General features: G+C 31.7%; 1 protein-coding gene across 4 annotated transcripts in view; it reads left to right on the top strand.

Annotated features, from left to right (window-relative positions):
- Positions 1–20,899, top strand: part of LOC144858621 (endothelin-converting enzyme 2-like) — a 50,707-nt gene extending 29,808 nt beyond the window's left edge. For 3 of the 4 annotated variants that reach the window (XM_078714706.1, XM_078714705.1, XM_078714707.1), the window contains 15 exons: positions 423–556; positions 2,555–2,707; positions 3,687–3,752; positions 4,970–5,086; positions 6,667–6,738; positions 9,367–9,500; positions 10,329–10,554; positions 11,103–11,201; positions 12,736–12,813; positions 13,272–13,434; positions 14,644–14,695; positions 15,008–15,200; positions 16,085–16,150; positions 16,249–16,421; positions 18,187–20,899. In XM_078714706.1, coding sequence (XP_078570832.1) covers positions 423–556; positions 2,555–2,707; positions 3,687–3,752; positions 4,970–5,086; positions 6,667–6,738; positions 9,367–9,500; positions 10,329–10,554; positions 11,103–11,201; positions 12,736–12,813; positions 13,272–13,434; positions 14,644–14,695; positions 15,008–15,200; positions 16,085–16,150; positions 16,249–16,421; positions 18,187–18,286 — 1,826 coding nt within the window. In that variant the 3' untranslated portion in view covers positions 18,287–20,899. The remainder of the gene's footprint in view (positions 1–422; positions 557–2,554; positions 2,708–3,686; positions 3,753–4,969; positions 5,087–6,666; positions 6,739–9,366; positions 9,501–10,328; positions 10,555–11,102; positions 11,202–12,735; positions 12,814–13,271; positions 13,435–14,643; positions 14,696–15,007; positions 15,201–16,084; positions 16,151–16,248; positions 16,422–18,186) is intronic. The other variant, XM_078714708.1, reaches the window with a different exon arrangement.
- Positions 20,900–21,083: the final 184 nt, after the last annotated feature.

Below are 21,083 nucleotides of genomic sequence, written 5' to 3'. Positions count from 1 at the left end.
GTATGCCATAATAATGATAATAATAATTTATTTGTAAGCTACACTTTTGAAACAGTTGGCACACTTCTTGAATGAAGGTGCGTCCAGAGTAAATAAAATGAAAGTAAAGTGATTTAACAATAGGCCTATATTGACTTTTTATATTTAATGTAAAAATATATTTGAAAATTATTGCTTATTTGAGTAAATCATATTATAATAAGTGCAAAATTAATAATTGTTTGCATACATTTCATAGTTTAAGCATGGATAATTTTTCTCCATGCTTTAACAAACCAAGAGTCTATTTCATTATTAATCATTGCATGACTGACTATCACTTTTTTCATTTTCAATTTTAATTTTAGCTTTTTTAATAAAACCTCTCAAAAGAAATGTTATTAATGAGTTTCAATTTCATAGATTACTTTTTATTTAAATAGAGGCAGAACCAGAAGTAACTCCAGGCCCAAACAGTGCTCGTGAGAAAGCGCGTCAGTTGTACCAATCTTGTATGGATGAAAATAAAATTATTGAATCACTAGGAGGTAAACCACTGAAAGACGTTCTTGACAGTGTAAGTTTTAACTAGTTCAATTAACTTTATTGGAGTTCTAAAAAAGCCTATATGAAAGTGTAGGCCTGCGCGCCATAGTGCATTTCACCAAATTAAAATTTTATGTATTTTTTTTTATTATAATTTTTTTTCACCAGATTATGATCTGAACTGTAAGTATAATTAATGTTTATAATCAGATCTATCTTATATCTATCTGATGTTTTGTAAGCATTTATATGTTTGGTTAAATGTTCTTTTATTCATAATTCATTTTGCAGTAGGGTGATTCGAATGTCTGATGCTTTTGGTTGTGTTGGTTATAGGGTGGTAGGCCTTTAGTTGAATTTCTTTAAGCATTAATCATAATTAACATTGCACTATGTGATTTAATATGGGTATGTGGTTATTTTGCCATATCAATATGATTATGAACTTTGATTACATTGGTTGTGATTGCGATGGCCATGATATGCACCATTAAGTTCAAATGCTAAGGCTATATACATTAATTATTAACAATATTGATTGAATGAGGTAGACAGAGGTATACAACAGTGATGGTTTTATAAATTTTAAAATATGGAAAAAAGCATATATCTATTATGAAGAATTGCCTAATTCTGATCCAAATTATAAAGTGCTATACACTTCATAAAAAAAAAATAGTAGCACCCTTTTCGTAAGGTCGTGCATGCCTTGTGTTGTGGGTTGGAGTCCAGGCCTAGCTTTCGATAAAGTCCTGGCTACTTTCCTGGTTGGCTGTTTCACATTAATTTCTGGTTTGTTCTCCAGGTTTCAATCAGGTATTTTATTCTTTAATCGTTTAACTATTAAACTTGATGTATGATATATACATATATATGTTGAACCTATGCAATAATTTAACTATCAAGCAAAAACAAACTTGTTGAAGCTGACGGTCAACGAAATCAAAACAACAACAATGTTGACTTCTTCCGGTGGGTGGTCGATGACGCAATAAATAACCAAGCGCTGATTGGTTGAATTTCGTCTCCGCATATAAGATCATGATAATTAGCGTGCCCTCCGAAAGCATGTTAACCAGAATTAACGTGATAAACAAGATCTTCCTGCAGGTTCACATAGAACATCATGATAAAGAAACTCACGATAATTTCTGAATGTGAACCTAGCTAGTAATACACTTAAAATATGTATATTCTGATCTATAATTGCATGTTGACAATGACTATTAATAAATTATTATTAGCGTTAAAGCATAATTTACTACACAAAGTGAATAATCTAATTTGTGCATGCATCTCAGATGAACTTAATAATTCCATATAGCTGTTTTGGAGCATCTTTTATAATGTAAACTCTTAATTTTTTGTTTCTTATAAAGTTTGCAAAAGCCAATTAACAGTATGATTGTGCACAGCATATTATTAATAAATGGTAAACTCTGTCTGAATGATTATTTGCAATGACAGCACAATTTAATGTATTTGGGAATGATGATATTAAAAGTATAAAGGAATGTTTATATGGTTCAGTACTGTAGTTTATACAAATCTGTTTGAATGATTAACAATATGGCTCTTCAATATTTAGTGTGCCTTACATCAATAATTTCCTTTTTTTTTTCTAAAAAGGATACAAGCTAAAATGTATCACAAAACATTACATTAAAATAAGAAATTTACACAAAAAATATAGATGAATGGCATCCATCATTGTACGCACAACAGAGATCAAATTGATATCCTACTTTCAGCATTATTAATTCACCACCCTATCAATAGGAAATGTTTTAAAGTTATGTAGTTTATAAAGTTTATCTCAATCACATCTACAGAGGCATATCATAGGCAAGCAGCCAATCTACTATAGATTAGTTACCACAGGATAGGCTGTGTTCACAACAAGTTGAATATATTTGCAGTTCAGTGCAGCCTTCCATTTCAATCAAACGATTTCTTACATTTTGTGGTGAATGCTAAATCTTTTTCTTACACAGCAATTTACTTTTTCTGACATACTTTTTATGTGTAGTTAGGTGGTTGGACCTTACTAAAAGAAAAAGAGGACATTGATTTTAACTTCAACAAGAACTTACAAGATATTGCCGTCATGTACGATTTGGATCTTATCTTGCCTTTCTTTGTTATGGAAGATGAAAAGAATTCAAAAGTTAACATTTTGCAGGTAAAATTTGTCAAAATCAAACATTTAAAAAAAAAATTGTATTTAATAAAGCCTAGTTTAATAGGATAATCATTTAACTCTTTTAAAAAATTTTGGGTAATGATGTATTTTGTGCTTAGCTTACAGAGCTAAATTGATAATAGCCTATTCTCCTAGTATTCTAATAGTGATACTGTAACTTAAAAAGTAGAATATGCATTGAACATCTCTCTCCGTAAATGGTACAGAATCAAATTAACCACATCCTCAAATGGGGGCATCCCCACAAACCACCATCACCATTAGGTAAGCGCCACCCATAGACTACCAACTTCATCATTGGTGTTTGCAATTTTATGCAAATTATTGGGCTATGGCAAAGGCTAAAAGATTGAAAATTAATAATTACTATGCACATATTATAAAGATAAAAGGTAATAAAATCAAGTGGACTGCTTCAATAACAGTCGGCCTGATAATATGAACAGGTGATTTGATTTATCTCATGCATACCTGAATGATTGACTACACATACAAGATGTTAATTTTTCACACTATATTTAGTGTAAAGTAGTATTTCAGTAAATGTTATCATTAAGTAATAATTCAGGAAAAATTCCAACAGCAACTTGATAACAATTTTACTCGTTCATTGTGTTCTTTCTCATTCAAGCTTTTTTATTTGAGTGAATTACCACAATGTTGAAACTGTATCAAAAATCTAGGGGCTACCTTTTTTAATTTCTACCTGGTTTTACTTTGTAAGAGGTTTGAATATTACTTCTACATTTAAACCAATGAGGTTAAAGAAATTGGAAACAACCTGATGATAACCTACAAAAATACAAACATTATGGTATCTTTGCTTTACACCATCATGGCATTTATTGTTGTCAATGGACATACTGTATATTATGTATTGGAAAATATATAGATAAAAATGGCATATTCTAACAATATACAACCCCTCTTAAGAGAAAAAGACTTTTTTTTTTTGCAGATAGATAAGTCGTACCTAATATTACCAGATACCAATTACTACTTGAATGAGACAGCAAATGGAGATGTAAGTATTATCCTACTCTGACCCCCTTCCTGTATTCAAGACCTTATATACATTTATCAACCTAGCCATTGTCTACGTTCATTCATTGATAAACTCGCTCTCCAAGTGCCTAAAACAAACTTGGACAATTCCACTTCTCATGCACAGGGCAATTTTTTGCTGATGTGTTTAGAATGCACTACTTCATTGTATACGTAATCCGTCTACGTCAGTTTAAATCTGTTCTTAAAACCAACCTTTTTGGTTGTAAGTGCTGTGAGGCTTTAAAGAGTGCCGCAACATTTTTTTTATTATATCATACTGTCATGGTTCGGGAATCCTTAATATTGATTTGCTAGCTTTAGATCATTAAGGTTTGGTTTGTGAAGCCATATATCCCATGCAACAAAACAATATGCAAGATACCCTCTACACACACCTAGATATGTTACTGCTATTTAAATTCTTATTACCGTACTGACGCAGGTATAAGCCCATACTTGGGTTTAAGCCCATCCCCGACTTTTAACTAATTGTCATGCAAAATAAGGCACTCGGTTATAAGCCCACCCATTAATTCGAAGATCTATAGTAGGTGCCGAGTATTAATTTTGTGATGGTCGACTCGTCTAGCGACTTCCATACACCGCGTCCACCTACCTTTTATCATAACCAAGCTAGGCTAATATAAGCTAGGCCATATCAGGCCTAACAGTCTTGTTTTGTTACACTCCATCGCGTGCAAAGGTCGCTGCACACACTACGCTCGAATGACAAGTCGTCAAAACGGAGAACCCCTGTTTGGTATCGGCTGCCATAAACTAGCTTATTAAATTTCTTTGGTACATTTCTATCTAACGAACATTGTATACGGTACTTGGTTTTCTGCTTGATAAATTCTTGTTCAATTGACGTTTAATATAAGATATTCTACGATAAATGACACAAACTAAAAGTTTAATTTTCCGACACTCTACACCTCATGTGTATAGGCAATGTACATGTCGCAACACGATGTGAGGGCACTCGTGTGGTGGTTTCAGAGGTAGGATGTCCATGATTGAATACACAGTACATGGGCTGTTTTTGACGATCTGCATTTTTGGATCCTTGGGTATAAGCCCCTATCCTCCAAACTTGACGTGATTTCATGTTCAAGGGGGGTGGGCTTATACTCGCTTCAGTACGGTAATATCTGACTGTTGAAAGATCTTATCTTGTTAATTGATTCTGTGTAGGTACTGGAAGCATATAAAGACTTCATGGTAGAACTAGCTGTGTTACTTGGTGCTCCTGAAAATAAGTCACGTGCTGCATTTAAAGAGGTGCTGGAGTTGGAAACTAAGATTGCAAATGTAAGGGATTTTTGTTCACAAGTTGACTTGGCTTAACGATACAGATATTATGTTCACTATAATATCTCTATTGCTTAACAAGCCCATATAAGAGGGTTCTATTTTTCACAAAAAAGGCAAAAAACCGTTGAGATATACTAAGCATACCATTATACTGATGTAGTCTCTAGAAAAGGACACTTCAGCAAAAAAGAGGGGTTTGTTCTTGTTATTATCCTACAGTTTGCTAGTAGTAACTATATATAATAAATAGATTACAATAATTAAAATCTTTATGCATATTTTGTTATTCGCATAGGGCTCAGGCCATGTGTAGTAATGCATAAATATTTGTTTAAAATCACAGCCATTTATTTCATGAACCATTATTGTTGTAAAAAAGGTTCAATTTTATAACTTTTTTCCTATTTAAAAAAAATTCATTAACCGAAGATTTATTTTATGCTAAACAAAAATGTCATAATTTTTGACACTTCATAATTTTATTTCTAATGGTTTTTTGTGCAACACGACAGTTCATCATAAGACACAAAAAATAACAACCTATTTGGAATCATATCTTCACAAGCATGTATCATAATTAAACGAAATATGGTACTCATAAATTTCAGATCATATTTCATCAAATGGCAATACAATTTCGTGCGTAGCGCATATAACGCGTGCGTAGCGCATATAACGCGTGCGTAGCGCATATATAACGCATGCGTACGCGCGCTTAAAATAAAAAATGACAGGCTAATCACATGCAATTTAAAATAGTGAAAATATGTTACATGTTAAAATTTATATAAATAGTCAGAATGCTCGGGAACCCCTATTTTGCATTTCATTTTCTTAAAGATGATTATTATGAAATTAAGAGAAAAAATGTTGATTAAGTCATCATTAATTGCATATAAAATTTAAAAAAAATTCATTTCGACAATCAAACTATGACATTTTCTTGGGCCGAAATAACAAACTTAACATTAACTTTCTTATTTATAATGTTCTTATATTAAATTTAAAAGTATATACTTTGACAGTGCATCATTTTTTTAAATGTTTTGTCATCATAGTAAAAAATTATAATTCATCGCAGTATGTAATAATCTATCTGCACCAAAGTGGTTAATGGAAACTCTAGAATCTTTCTTCAACTTTAGTCAGTTGTGTATGGCTCGGTCGTCTGTGCTTGTGTCTATAGCATTCAAGGTACCGAGATCAAGTCTCACCTTGGGAAACGAAACGAAATAAGAATATATGATTTATAATGAAATCTAGATAAAAAGTAACTTATGTCTTTATTATTATGTAACAAATGTGGTTTATGACATTATACGTAGAGGGATCTTTGATCAGATTGTGATACTGGCTATTGTATTTGCGTTAGCAAGATCCTATCTTCATATATTATAAATAATTAAAGATTCTGATAAAAATCAATCAATCAATATATCTTTTAAAAATCAATTATCTTTATTTAAATCAATGCATATAACGTATAATTCATCATAGTGACGAATTAAATCTAGTTATATAATTATTATTTATGTATACTATTTAATATTGTTCTGGTGTTAATTTTACTTTTTTAGCTTTCAAGTCAATTGTACACTTATAATTATTATAAAACAGATGTCAAAAGTGTACAGCAGATGATGCCAGCTGTGAGTATACTTAGAGCACTATCTCATACTTATTCTCACAAAGTTCACTTTCTGACAAAGTTCATATGTAATATTCCATTCTCACAATTACACTAATATACTGTATTCCATACTCATTCTCAACAAGTTCATATATTCCACACTAATTCTCACCAAGTACACTAAGATAATGTATTCCACACTCATTCTCACCAAGTATACTAAGATAATGTATTCCACACTCATTCTCACCAAGTACACTAAGATAATGTATTCCACACTCATTCTCACCAAGTATACTAATAAAATGTATTCCACACTCATTCTCACAAAGTACACTAAGATAATGTATTCCACACTCATTCTCACCAAGTATACTAATAAAATGTATTCCACACTCATTCTCACAAAGTACACTAAGATAATGTATTCCACACTCATTCTCACCAAGTATACTAATAAAATGTATTCCACACTCATTCTCACCAAGTACACTAAGATAATGTATTCCACACTCATTCTCACCAAGTACACTAAGATAATGTATTCCACACTCATTCTCACCAAGTATACTAATAAAATGTATTCCACACTCATTCTCACAAAGTACACTAAGATAATGTATTCCACACTCATTCTCACCAAGTATACTAATAAAATGTATTCCACACTCATTCTCACAAAGTACACTAAGATAATGTATTCCACACTCATTCTCACCAAGTACACTAAGATAATGTATTCCACACTCATTCTCACCAAGTACACTAAGATAATGTATTCCACACTCATTCTCACCAAGTACACTAAGATAATGTATTCCACACTCATTCTCACCAAGTATACTAATAAAATGTATTCCACACTCATTCTCACAAAGTACACTAAGATAATGTATTCCACACTCATTCTCACCAAGTACACTAAGATAATGTATTCCACACTCATTCTCACCAAGTACACTAAGATAATGTATTCCACACACATTCTCACCAAGTATACTAAGATAATGTATTCCACACTCATTCTCACCAAGTACACTAAGATAATGTATTCCACACTCATTCTCACCAAGTATACTAATAAAATGTATTCCACACTCATTCTCACCAAGTACACTAAGATAATGTATTCCACACTCATTCTCACCAAGTACACTAATATAATGTATTCCACACTCATTCTCACCAAGTATACTAATAAAATGTATTCCACACTCATTCTCACCAAGTACACTAAGATAATGTATTCCACACTCATTCTCACAAAGTACACTAAGATAATGTATTCCACACTCATTCTCACAAAGTATACTAATAAAATGTATTCCACACTCATTCTCACCAAGTATACTAATATAATGTATTCCACACTCATTCTCACAAAGTACACTAATATAATGTATTCCACACTCATTCTCACAAAGTACACTAATATAATGTATTCCACACACATTCTCACCAAGTACACTAATATGTCCATACTCATTCTCAACAAGTTCATATAATATTCCACACTAATATACTGTATTCCTTAACACAAAGTATACTACTGTATTCCATACTCATTCTCACAAAGTACACTAATGAATGAAAGTTTATGAGTGTATTGGTACAAGTAATGGCATGAGGTGAATGATAAAATGTTATTTTTCAACAATTCCATGTCTTTTAGAGATGTTCCCATTAATTAATTAAAAGCTAATTTAAATTAGTAATATCTCCAAACATACTCATTCTCAACAAGTTTATTTAAAGGTCATGTACAGGCATGAATTTTAAATATAACATCTGGTTAATTGTACATAAATCAAATATTATGTAACAGAAATCAAGACGAAGAAACATGAATTTCCCTTAAAACTGTTGAACAGCCATAAAAAGCAGGAAGACTTCTTTTCAGTAGTTAGGTATTTTAACCTAATGTAATAACATGTCTGGTGACTCCCTAGAAGGTGAAAAAAGATTGTGGATATATATAATTTATATATAAAATATATAATTTTTGCTATAGCATGAAAATAAATCTCTGAAGTTGAATAAAAATACCAGAAACGTCAAATTCAAGTTAGGTACACATATTTAGTCATCTGATAAAATTATTTACCTCACCGTTTATTTTTCATAGTTTTTTAAAAAAATACAAAAGAATAGAGATTTTACTGTTATGTGTAATTTGAACTTTCGTCCCACTGATAAGAAAGTGCTTATTTTCAACAAGCTCGTGTAACACAAATAAAATCCCAAAAATTATGAAACATAGGGGAAGCTATAGATCGATAATTATTGGAATTTATGATCAATAGAAATTTTTTGCCCGCACCATGGCCTTTAATATTCGACACTCATTCTCACAAATTACATATATATTCATCTAAAATTCTATGATTCCCATTATATATTTTGCTGTTTTACCATGTTCAATGGTTTATATAAGTAAGAGGAAAGAAAAGTATGTGCTCAGTTCAACAGTTCAACCAATCTCTACTCACTTTTTATATTTTCATAACTCTTACTGAAGGATATACTTGTTTCATTTAGTTAACTTTGTAAATTTTAAATCAATACATAAACTCTGGCTTTGTTGTAATATAAATCATTGACAATTCAATGAGTGTGTACTCCTCAATTACTTTGTTGTGATTTACAGATTGATTGGCTGTCATTGTTGTCTGCTAAGTTTGCGCCAGTGGATATCACTATTGGGCCCTCTGAACCAGTGATACTTTATAATAAGGAGTTTATAACCAATCTTTCTCAACTACTATTGGAAACAGAACCACGGTAATTACAAAATTAGTCAAAAAGTTGAGCTAAATATTACATGCATTTTGGACGAAGATGCACACTGATCATATTTCTGCATGCAAGCCATATATAAAAGATAGTGGTGCCTAAAAATAAGTTCTAAAATTTATAACCTAATTCTTTATGTTTTGTATTGTATTTGCCAAAATGTAGGGGGGATTAATAAATTACTTTTAACTCAACATCAACATCGACATACGAACTCTGAGCAACTGACATCAAGTGACTACAAGTGACAGGCACACATAAAATGACATAAGCTTAATTCTTATCAGTTGTCCATACATAAGCGCTTGTGTATCTAGTTTCTTTCAGTTCCATCCAGTTGCGACACAAGCTTTCCCTTTACATTATCACCAAATTCTTTATAGCATTTTTAATATGTTTAAAGCCATTGGAAATGCTATTTAAAAATGAGTACACATATAATGAATGTTTATGAGCTGTATGATAAGAACATTTCATAAGTTGAAAGATTGACTGCTATAAATGTGGCGGAGAGTAGTTATAAACAGCGTACACTACATGTGTCAACAGCCGCTTCACATTCCGAAAAGTATTGAAATTTCGACAAAAAAGCTGAACGTTCAATAGTGCTATTAATTTGTTCATTAGTGCAAAATAATGAACGGCATGTGATGCCTAATTAACCATCCAAATAGCAAGAATACAAGCAGATGTGTTATAATACCCCTAATTGTTGGTATGGCTCTTTCAATGGTAACATTTTTTTGTTATTTTTATTACAATGTCTTACACAATTATAGTTAAATTCTTTTTTTGTTATTATTTTCTTGTTTGTAGTGTTCTACACAATTTTATGATGTGGCAGGTTGTAGATTTTATGGCTGAATGGCTGAGCGAGGATTTTACAGATGCCGAACTGGAGCTGTCCAAAGTCCTCATCGGCAAAACAAGCTCAACTCAGAAATGGCGTTTCTGTGTAAATATGGTGGATAGCATGGTTGGAATGGCTGGTGGCGCTATGTTTGTAGATGCAGCATTTAAAGGTGGCGATAGTAAGAAAACAGTACGTATTAATTCATTCCATTTAATGAGAAGGTTGTATCTAACTTTTTCATAAAATGAATATGATTATACTGTTTTAATAAGCTTTCAAATATGGTCTGGAATGGATCTTATTGATCTTATTCATATATTACCAATACTGTATAAGATAAACATCACAGCTGTCGTTCCCAACATCAATGCTCAAGTTTTCTGCTCAAAGTTGGTAGAATTCAGTACCATCACCTATTCGATTCTTTTTATTGCTTGTTAGGCAGGATAGTTATTATGACAATACATTTTTTTTATAAATGTTTTTTCTATTTTGTTGTCTTGGTAATTTTGTTTGGATTTATTTTTTCCTCCACTTCACTGTATTGCGATGAATTTGTTTGTGTAAGTATGTTAACATTAACATTGTAAAACTTCAGAAAAAAATTCTCAGAATGGGCCGCAAAACAAAATAGAGGAACAGACATGGAATGAATTTCTCAAACTTAATTAGTGTATTGTCTAAAATTTATAAAATAAATCTATACATTTGTACTGAGGATATGCTTTTTATTACAGGCTAAAGTTATGGTAGAAGAAATCAGAGATGCTTTCAAGAACAATCTTCCTGATCTTGACTGGATGGATGATGAAACAAGGAAAGCTGCAAGTGAAAAGGTAAACATTGATTAAAAACTCTTTCACAAAGCATCTAACAAGAAATATTTCTTACAAAAAACGCCGCTCGACATTTTAAAATTAATCATTGTTCTTTCTTCAGATATATTAAATGATTAATTATATCAATTATTTTTGTTTAACAATCAGTAGTAAACATTTTGTGTAAATATAGTCTGGCCTACTGTACAGAACAAAAATATAATCATAAACTAAACTACAGTATATGTATGTACATATTCCAGGGTAGGAGCATACCTCCCTATGACCTGGCCCACATAGTCTAGTATATAAGTCTAGGCCTATACAATGATGCAACATTAGTAAATAGCATACATTTCCTGTTAATATTTTGTATCAATATTAAAATAAAGAAAGAATTAGAAATATAGGGTCCAAAACATCGCCGAAAATAATCTTTTTTAGCCTCAGTAGGCACTTGTATGTACTTTAAAAATTACGGTTTTTAGTAATATATTTTGTAAATGTAAAATTCAATCAAATATGATATTACATGTTTATTAAATAAAAAAGAGTGTTTATTTAACCCCATTCAAAGAATTTCAATACATTATTTTCCTGACGTGTGTTGGACATGCCACCAGGACAGAGACAACGAGAAAATTCATCCTCAGTCTGTTGATTGGCGTCAACCGATCAAAGGGCGAGAATCCAAAATCGTTCAACAGTGAGCCCTCATAGACTCTCTTTTCCCAGACGTTTTTTTGGGTCCAGCAGCTGGGACCTATAAATTAGTCAAGTTTACAAAATCTTGAAAATGTCAGCCTTAGATAAATAGCTTTCACGTTGATAAAGCTTCTTATTGATTATGTACTCTGGGGTTTTAGCTTGCTAGAGCCGCAGCGCGAAAACTATGAAGCAATTAGAGAGCATTATGCAATTGACTTTTGAAATCATTCATGATGACCCCACTGTACCTGTCTTGTAAGAATGTATACAATATAATACACCATGTGTATCCTTGTGTTTTTAATTATTTGAAGAAACAATAGCCTTGTTGATCACAGTCAATGTAGCTGCAATTGAGTAATAGTAGTTGTGCCTAATACAGCGTTTCTAAAGTATGAGTATGCCTCATCATCATCGGCCTATCTGTTGCATGAAGTGGAATCGTAAATCTTCTAAGTTTTTTAAAAGCTGAAAATAGTGTTAAAAGATTCATTGGTGTAAACAATATGATAGAATCTCCATTTTATGTTCAGTGAGGCAGTAATGCAATGCTTATACAATTTGTAAGTGAAATTACATGAAAGCAAGACAGGGCTGGCCAGTAGTACAGTCGGTTAGGTTTAAACCTGACCATTTTTTCACAGAGGCATTTAACAACCCTTTTTTTGCGACTGCACTGCATGAATGGAATAATGGACTGAATTTTATTTTTGTATTTATTCTAAATTTAGTATTTAAAGTGATTGATGAAATCAGTTAAAAATATGGGTAAATTGCAATTTTTTTGTATTTATCAACTCATTATTTGTTTCAGTGTATTTTTATGTTTTCATTGTTTTTCTAGGCTGAAGCTGTAGTTGACCTAATCGGCTTTCCTGAATTTATAATGGATGATAACAAGCTGGACTTGTACTATATCAATGTAAGGAAAATCAATCCATTATTCCTTCAAGCTTGCCAGATGTTATTATAATTTATCCACAGCTTACTCCTTCTTTGTGCCTCCTAAACTTTAACTGTGAATGTGACAAAGTTATTTGTTTATTTGTATGTTACTCAATACTATTTTAGAACCACATATTATTAGTTTTATTCTACTATACATCAACAAAAATATCTATTTATTAATATGTTTACAGATTAGGTGTGTATATCATTATTTAATGATCAAAATAAATGTTTAATATACTATTGTATATACAGGGACGTAGGCACCAGTACAGTTGGTAAGGTTTCAACCTGACCACTTTTTGACAGAAGACTTTGACAATTCTTGTGGCCTGCACAGATTGTTCCCTCTTTTTTGCAACCACCGCACCAATTTAATTCTCATGGCTACAGCACTGATATGACAGTTTTGTGTTTTATTTATATTTTTAGTTGACAATCAACAGCACTCAATATTTCCAGAATCACCTTCGTGTTCTAAAAGAAAATGAAGAGGAAATGCTGAGAAGCTTACGACAACCCGTGTCTAAAAAAGAATGGTTGATGACACCTCCTACAGTCAATGCTTACTATACTCCTACCAAGAATGAAATAGGTTTAATAAATACTTACTTAGATTCATAAGCTATTTCAGTTTAATTAATTGAATTTCAACTGAATTGACTAAAGTTTATCATAACACAAATTGTCATTTATATAGCACCTTTACAATGATTAAAGCGCTTTACAATAACCAATCATCTGGTGAACATTACTTACAGGGAAAAAGTTTTTTTTTTAAATTTTGTTCAAATGTGTCACTGACGATGAGTTGCGTATTGTTTTAGTGAGGTTATTTCACATTTCTCGGGCCAAGCTTTGAAAAACGAATGTTCACCAGATGATCAGTGAACACGAGGAACATAAAGATTGGCAATATTGCTTTCAGACCTCCATAGACCTAAAATACTTTGGGTTAGAAGCATAAAATTTGGTATGGCAACTTTTAAGATTTGAGGCTATTTAAAATTTGACTTTTGAAATCAGATAATGTCCGATTCCTCAGAACTCCCAAATCGTACATCCTAGAAACACGAAAATAATGGCAAATGATGCAGAAGTAATAGAAACATGATGCATTTAACTCAATACTATAAGAGTTCCGAATTGCAATACCAAATTCCATGCTTCTAACCCAATTTGAAGTATCGACCCTTTTTGTTAAAGCTAAGGAACCCCACTATAAGACCAGTGCGTTTACAATTATACTTACTGATTAGTTCACACATGTAGACAGGCGCAAGGCTATTTACACAATTATTATAAACTTGAACCAAAATTTTGAACTTTACTCTTTGCTCAAGTAACCAATGCAATTCCTTAAAAAACGGACTAGTACGAATACTCTATGATACACTGAATACCAATCTGTACATGGTGGCCCTTAAAAGGCTAATATGAGTTGTTCTCATTTTGCGTTATTCCTTAATATTTTAAAATATTTAGTAGTATTTATTGAAATGTGAAGAAAATGAAAGTGATTCAAGATTCTGTATAATTATTATAATATCAACCACAAAACCTTATGTATCACCACAACCATTATCTGTTTGAACACGGCAATCTAACATGATCAGTTCCACGCCCTAACAGAGACTGCACCACGGAGAATATGTTCACAGTATTAGTTGGTATTTGTCGATCAAAGGAATGTTGTGAGTTCTTGGCAAGGTGTCCTGCTGCCTTGGTTTAAACCAGAAAACAAATTATGAAGTGATTCTTTTACTCATCATTTGTTTTTCATATTTGTGTTATTTTGTTTCAGTTTTTCCTGCTGGTATTTTACAAGCTCCATTCTATGATGCTGATTATCCTAAGTAAGTAACATGCTTTCTCTTAATTTAAGTATTTGTATTTTAATATATTTCATTAACTGTTCTCGCAACAAGTAATGAGCAAATTAATTGGAAATTAGTAATGCATATCAAAAAGAATGTACATTTGACAGTGCAACTGTATATTTTTAAAATGTCTACACTCAATAAATATGTCCAAACCTTCATTTTGGCAAATTATTATTTGCCAAAATTATCAATCATTGTCAGCATAAGTTCCACCCATTAAAGGATAAGGAACTATTAGAGTTAGTATTTATTTTATTGCAGTTATTTTTATATTTCATATTATAGATCGTTAAATTTTGGTGGAATTGGAGTTGTAATGGGTCATGAGTTAACACATGGTTTTGATGACGAGGGTCGTCGCTTTGACAAAGATGGTAACTTGCGACCATGGTGGAACAACAAAACAGTTGACAGATTTGAAAACCAAATGGATTGTATGGTGGATCAGTATTCTAAATATAAAGTCAATAGTGACTATGTAAGTTTTTACAGCTTCATCCCATATGTGATGCAATCCTTGTATAGCCCAGAGCATTTTGGTCAAACAAACAAGGTACCATAATCTGAATAAAGGAACAGTTGATAAGCAAACATAGCAGATTCAGAGTCCCCCTGCATGCATTTTTTTTTTTACGTTGTGAAAGATAGGTACGCTTCTTTTGATGATTGGCTAACTCCAATACCCAGATGAAGCAAATCAATATTGAATAAACATTGCACCTGATAAATGGAAAGAACTTAATTTAATCTAGAGAACTCATTCATTCTTAGCCTGTGTTGGTATTCAATATCTCTGTTATAAACATTATTATTATTTTAAACAATTGTCTATAAAAATACTAAATATTGTTGCACATTTCTTGGTGGCGTATTTACAAAAGAGAAAAGAAGGCTTTTGATATTTGCATTTGGTCTTTTAGTCTGCAATACATGATTGATATTATACAGATATTGCCTGCTTAGAAAGAGGTGAAAGAGGTGAAAAATAAGATTTGACATCCCAGAGGGAATGATATTTTTTATATATAGCTGAGCGAAATATAATTTTCTCTAAAAAAAAAGTCAATATCGAACTCCTTGAGAATTCGCTGAATTTTATATGTCTAATGACGGGGACACGAAAATCACATGATATTTGGACAGTCAATATCAAAATCTGCGAGGATATATAACAATTATTATAATCAAATGACAAGGATTTATTTAGTTAGTTATTTATTTTAAATCACATATCTTCATGGTCTTCCAATTTTTCTGATGCTATCTCAATGCTCTGTCATGTTGTGTGTATTATTTTTTTACAGCAACCTAACATTACATTTTACTTATTGAAAAATAATTAACAATTGTTTACTAATTTAGGTTGATGGTATGCAAACACTTGGGGAGAACATTGCTGACAATGGTGGTTTAAAGTCTGCCTTTCATGTAAGTATCAGACCTGAAATTCCACATTTCTGCACCACACAATTCTCAATCATGTATGTGTCTTTGCTGTCAATGTATAAAGCTGTATTATCTTGCAGGCGTATGAAGAATGGATAGATATTCATGGAAAGGAAACAGAATTACCCGCCATTGGACTGACTCAGAAACAATTGTTCTTTGTTGGCTTTGCTCAGGTGTGGTGTACATCAAGTACTCCTGAAGATGCTCATCTTAAGATATTGACAGATCCTCATAGTCCTGCTAAGTACAGGTATCTATGCATAATTGTCCTACATTTCAAGCCACATGACAAAACAATAGGATGACTATACTGTAGACATGTAGTGAAAGCAATAGGATGATGACTATACTGTAGACATGTAGTGAAAGCAATAGGATGATGACTATACTGTAGACATGTAGTGAAAGCAATAGGATGATGACTATACTGTAGACATGTAGTGAAAGCAATAGGATGATGACTATACTGTAGACATGTAGTGAAAGCAATAGGATGATGACTATACTGTAGACAGTAGTGAAAGCAATAGGATGATGACTATACTGTAGACATGTAGTGAAAGCAATAGGATGATGACTATACTGTAGACATGTAGTGAAAGCAATAGGATGATGACTATACTGTAGACATGTAGTGAAAGCAATAGGATGATGACTATACTGTAGACATGTAGTGAAAGCAATAGGATGATGACTATACTGTAGACATGTAGTGAAAGCAATAGGATGATGACTATACTGTAGACATGTAGTGAAAGCAATAGGTTGATGACTATACTGTAGACATGTAGTGAAGGCAATAGGATGATGACTATACTGTAGATATGTAGTGCAAGCAATAGGATGATGATTATACTGTAGACATGTAGTGAAAGCAATAGGATGATGACTATACTGTAGACATGTAGTGAAGGCAATAGGATGATGACTATACTGTAGACATGTAGTGAAAGCAATAGGATGATGACTATACTGTAGACATGTAGTGAAAGCAATAGGATGATGACTATACTGTAGACATGTAGTGAAAGCAATAGGATGATGACTATACTGTAGACATGTAGTGAAAGCAATAGGATGATGACTATACTGTAGACATGTAGTGAAAGCAATAGGATGATGACTATACTGTAGACATGTAGTGAAAGCAATAGGATGATGACTATACTGTAGACATGTAGTGAAAGCAATAGGATGATGACTATACTGTAGATATGTAGTGAAAGCAATAGGATGATGACTATACTGTAGACATGTAGTGAAAGCAATAGGATGATGACTATACTGTAGACATTTAGTGAAAGCAATAGGGTGATGACTATACTGTAGACATGTAGTGAAAGCAATAGGATGATGACTATACTGTAGACATGTAGTGAAAGCAATAGGATGATGACTATACTGTAGACATGTAGTGAAAGCAATAGGATGATGACTATACTGTAGACATGTAGTGAAAGCAATAGGATGATGACTATACTGTAGACATGTAGTGAAAGCAATAGGATGATGACTATACTGTAGACATGTAGTGAAAGCAATAGGATGATGACTATACTGTAGACATGTAGTGAAAGCAATAGGATGATGACTATACTGTAGACATGTAGTGAAAGCAATAGGATGATGACTATACTGTAGACATGTAGTGAAAGCAATAGGATGATGACTATACTGTAGACATGTAGTGAAAGCAATAGGGTGATGACTATACTGTAGACATGTAGTGAAAGCAATAGGATGATGACTATACTGTAGACATGTAGTGAAAGCAATAGGATGATGACTATACTGTAGACATGTAGTGAAAGCAATAGGATGATGACTATACTGTAGACATGTAGTGAAAGCAATAGGATGATGATTATACTGTAGACATGTAGTGAAAGCATGTGTCAATCATTCACTTTAATTATATTATAATTAACAGATTATTTATTAATTTGTTTACATTTGTAAAGAATGAACAACAAGTAATAGTATGGTGAGTAATTGTTACTGTTTTGCTATTTTAGGGTGATAGGAACATTATCCAATTCAGAGGACTTTGCTGAACTTTACAAATGTAAAAAAGGTTCACTAATGAATCCAGTTAAAAAATGTGAGGTGTGGTGAGATTGTATAGCCATACAAGATGCAGAGATCATCAACATGTGCAAGGAGTTTTCAACAGAAATAATATTGTACATTTTTGTTTCCACAAATTATTACATATTTTGAAAATGTTTCTTTGAAGCTACTAACATTTAGTTAAGGGATTATAATCCCTTTGACTGTAACATCAGTTTCAATTATGATGTCTAAGATTAGTGTTTCTAATTAGATAATAATTATGTGTAAAAATTAATTCCCAGATATTTTACACCTTAAACAATTGTTGTTCATTCCTGTCCATATTGAAAAATAAAATTGTTAGTTATTCAATTTAAGAAAAGAAAGTGTATTATAGGAGAGATGTTAAAATTACATATGAGTCAGTTGTAATTATACTGTTGCCTGCTTTCTTTATACTTTGTTTAAACATTTTGTAAAATACATGCATTGTTGATAGGTCAATTTGTTGAGAAAATTTTTAAACAGCATGTTGAAATTAATGCACCCAAAGATACCAGACGTTTGCATTCCTAAATTTGTTTTGGAGAAAGTATTTTTATTACATAGAAGAATTCCAAACCACCCACTAATCTACTGAACTATTCACATTAAATAAAACAAATAGAATTTATAAATAATGTAGTAAAGGAATTTTACCCCCTTAAATTTTGACATTTTTGGGCTGTGGAATTCATCACAAAGATATTGACACAGGAATTCTCAAAGAATCTCTCTTTCTGTACAGTAAATTCCAATATTTACCCTAAAATGCATATACTGTGCTGTATATAGTAATAATGTGCAATTTATGACCTTTTCTATAGTCAATACTGCATGATTTTATTTATAGATATTTAAGGCCAATTTACACAGACGAGTGGTAACGGTAATTGGAAAAACCGCGTAGCTTGTCCCACATAGAATCTGTATCTATCCTGAACAGAACCTGCTCCACATAAGGAATAACATAGATTCTATATTTTTATCTGTGTAAATTGGCCTTAAAGCATATTTAAGCCTACTATTATTTAAATGACTTGACTCTTTCTTGCCATCATTGTTTTACTGTACACCTGTATGTCAACCATGCCCTAATTTTGTCTCATACAATCTTGATGTAACTGGTTATTGTTCATTTCATTAAAGAGGTTGTGCAAGGGTGTGTATTGGGGTAATAGAAAGTGTATGCACATATTCCAAAAAATGTCAGCTACTGCATTAGCAACTCATTGTGATGCGATATGCAGCCAATGGCAAATGGATCTGTATCTCATTGTGATGCGATATGCAGCCAATGGATCCGCATCTCATTGTGATGCGATATGCAGCCAATGGATCTGCATGCAATACTAGTGTATTATTATGTTATGTTCACGTCATTCATGATCAACCAAAAGCTGGTACATGCTTCAGAGAATATTATTTTGATTATTTTTTCTCTGAGAAATGCGTATACAGGCTTTTTTCTATAAGGGAGTATATATAACTTTTACATAATGTTGCTTATTATAATTATTAGCATTTTACTACTTATATGCTTGCTTCCTTCACTACACTTTTGCATTGTACAGGATATTACAGTAGATCGGATTTAAACTACCTACTGTATTTGTTTTTTCTCTGCAAACTTTTGATTCAACTTCATACACTTTCATAATTAATTATGAATTACCTACTTGTTTACTTCTTGGAATTTACAATATTAGACATATTTTAAGAATCAAGAAGGTAGTGTTTAGTTGTGACTTTTCAGTTAAATTTCATTACCATTCAATGTACTGGTATAATGTATAAGAGAATCTACCTAATGTATTTTTAAGGAAATTGAATATTATGATGCGTAGTATGGAGCTGAAAAAAAATTAATAATTTTATAGTTTTATAATTTACATTATAGATATATATTTTGTTAAAATCATCATTTATATTGATTTGAATACTGAATTTAACACCAGAAATACTATTTTATATTTGATATAATCTATATCCATTAGTGTATGGCATGCACTCATTTGCTGTTTAATGATTGATGGTTGAATGATAATCAACAATTAATGGTTTGTGCAATACCCACTGACGAAATTGGTTTCCATTATTAGTGTTAATTTCTTCTCTATTATGAAATTGTATAAATGTAGTGTATATTGATATTGCTATTGACTGATGTATAATGTTAGCACTATTTTATTATAGTAATCAAAATAATTTTAATATAGAGATTTAAATAAATGCTAAATTATTTTATCTTTATGTATATTCAGTGTTAATATATATTATTACCTCCATTTATTATACTAAATAATAGTTTTATATTAGACATTTAGCATTCCATTTAAAAGGCACCATACATATTATTATCTAAAGAGATTTGAGATGTGAACATATATTACATTATTTAAAATTAAATGATTGAATACGTTTAAGATGTGAAAAGAGTCTAATACAATTTAAATAAAGCTGATAGGCCTATATATTTTTGGACACTTTTTAATGTAGATTGTTTAAAATACATATAGTATCATGTTTAATGTTTGGCATAAAATGCTTTAGTATGCATTATTATCTACATGTATAGTCGTAATACATTCTGACCTTTATATTATGGTAATAAAGTATTCATTAGTTTCGACACTAGAGGGTTTTAATGAGGAGTTGTGTTACTGTAATGATATCATCTCTCCGGTATGAGACTTATTAAAGAGGATTGATACAAGGTCTTAATTCAAGAAAGATTGATATCAGCACATCGTCCAATCTCATCAGCTCTCATAGATAAGATCATCCAATCTTCGATATTTATTCCGAGGGAGGCTTTATT

The sequence above is a fragment of the Antedon bifida genome, chromosome 2 (assembly GCF_963402885.1).
Source record: "Antedon bifida chromosome 2, ecAntBifi1.1, whole genome shotgun sequence".
Taxonomy (NCBI): Eukaryota; Metazoa; Echinodermata; class Crinoidea; order Comatulida; family Antedonidae; genus Antedon; species Antedon bifida.
The sequence above is the reverse complement of the archived record's forward strand: the minus strand, read 5'-3'. Positions and strand labels throughout refer to the sequence as shown.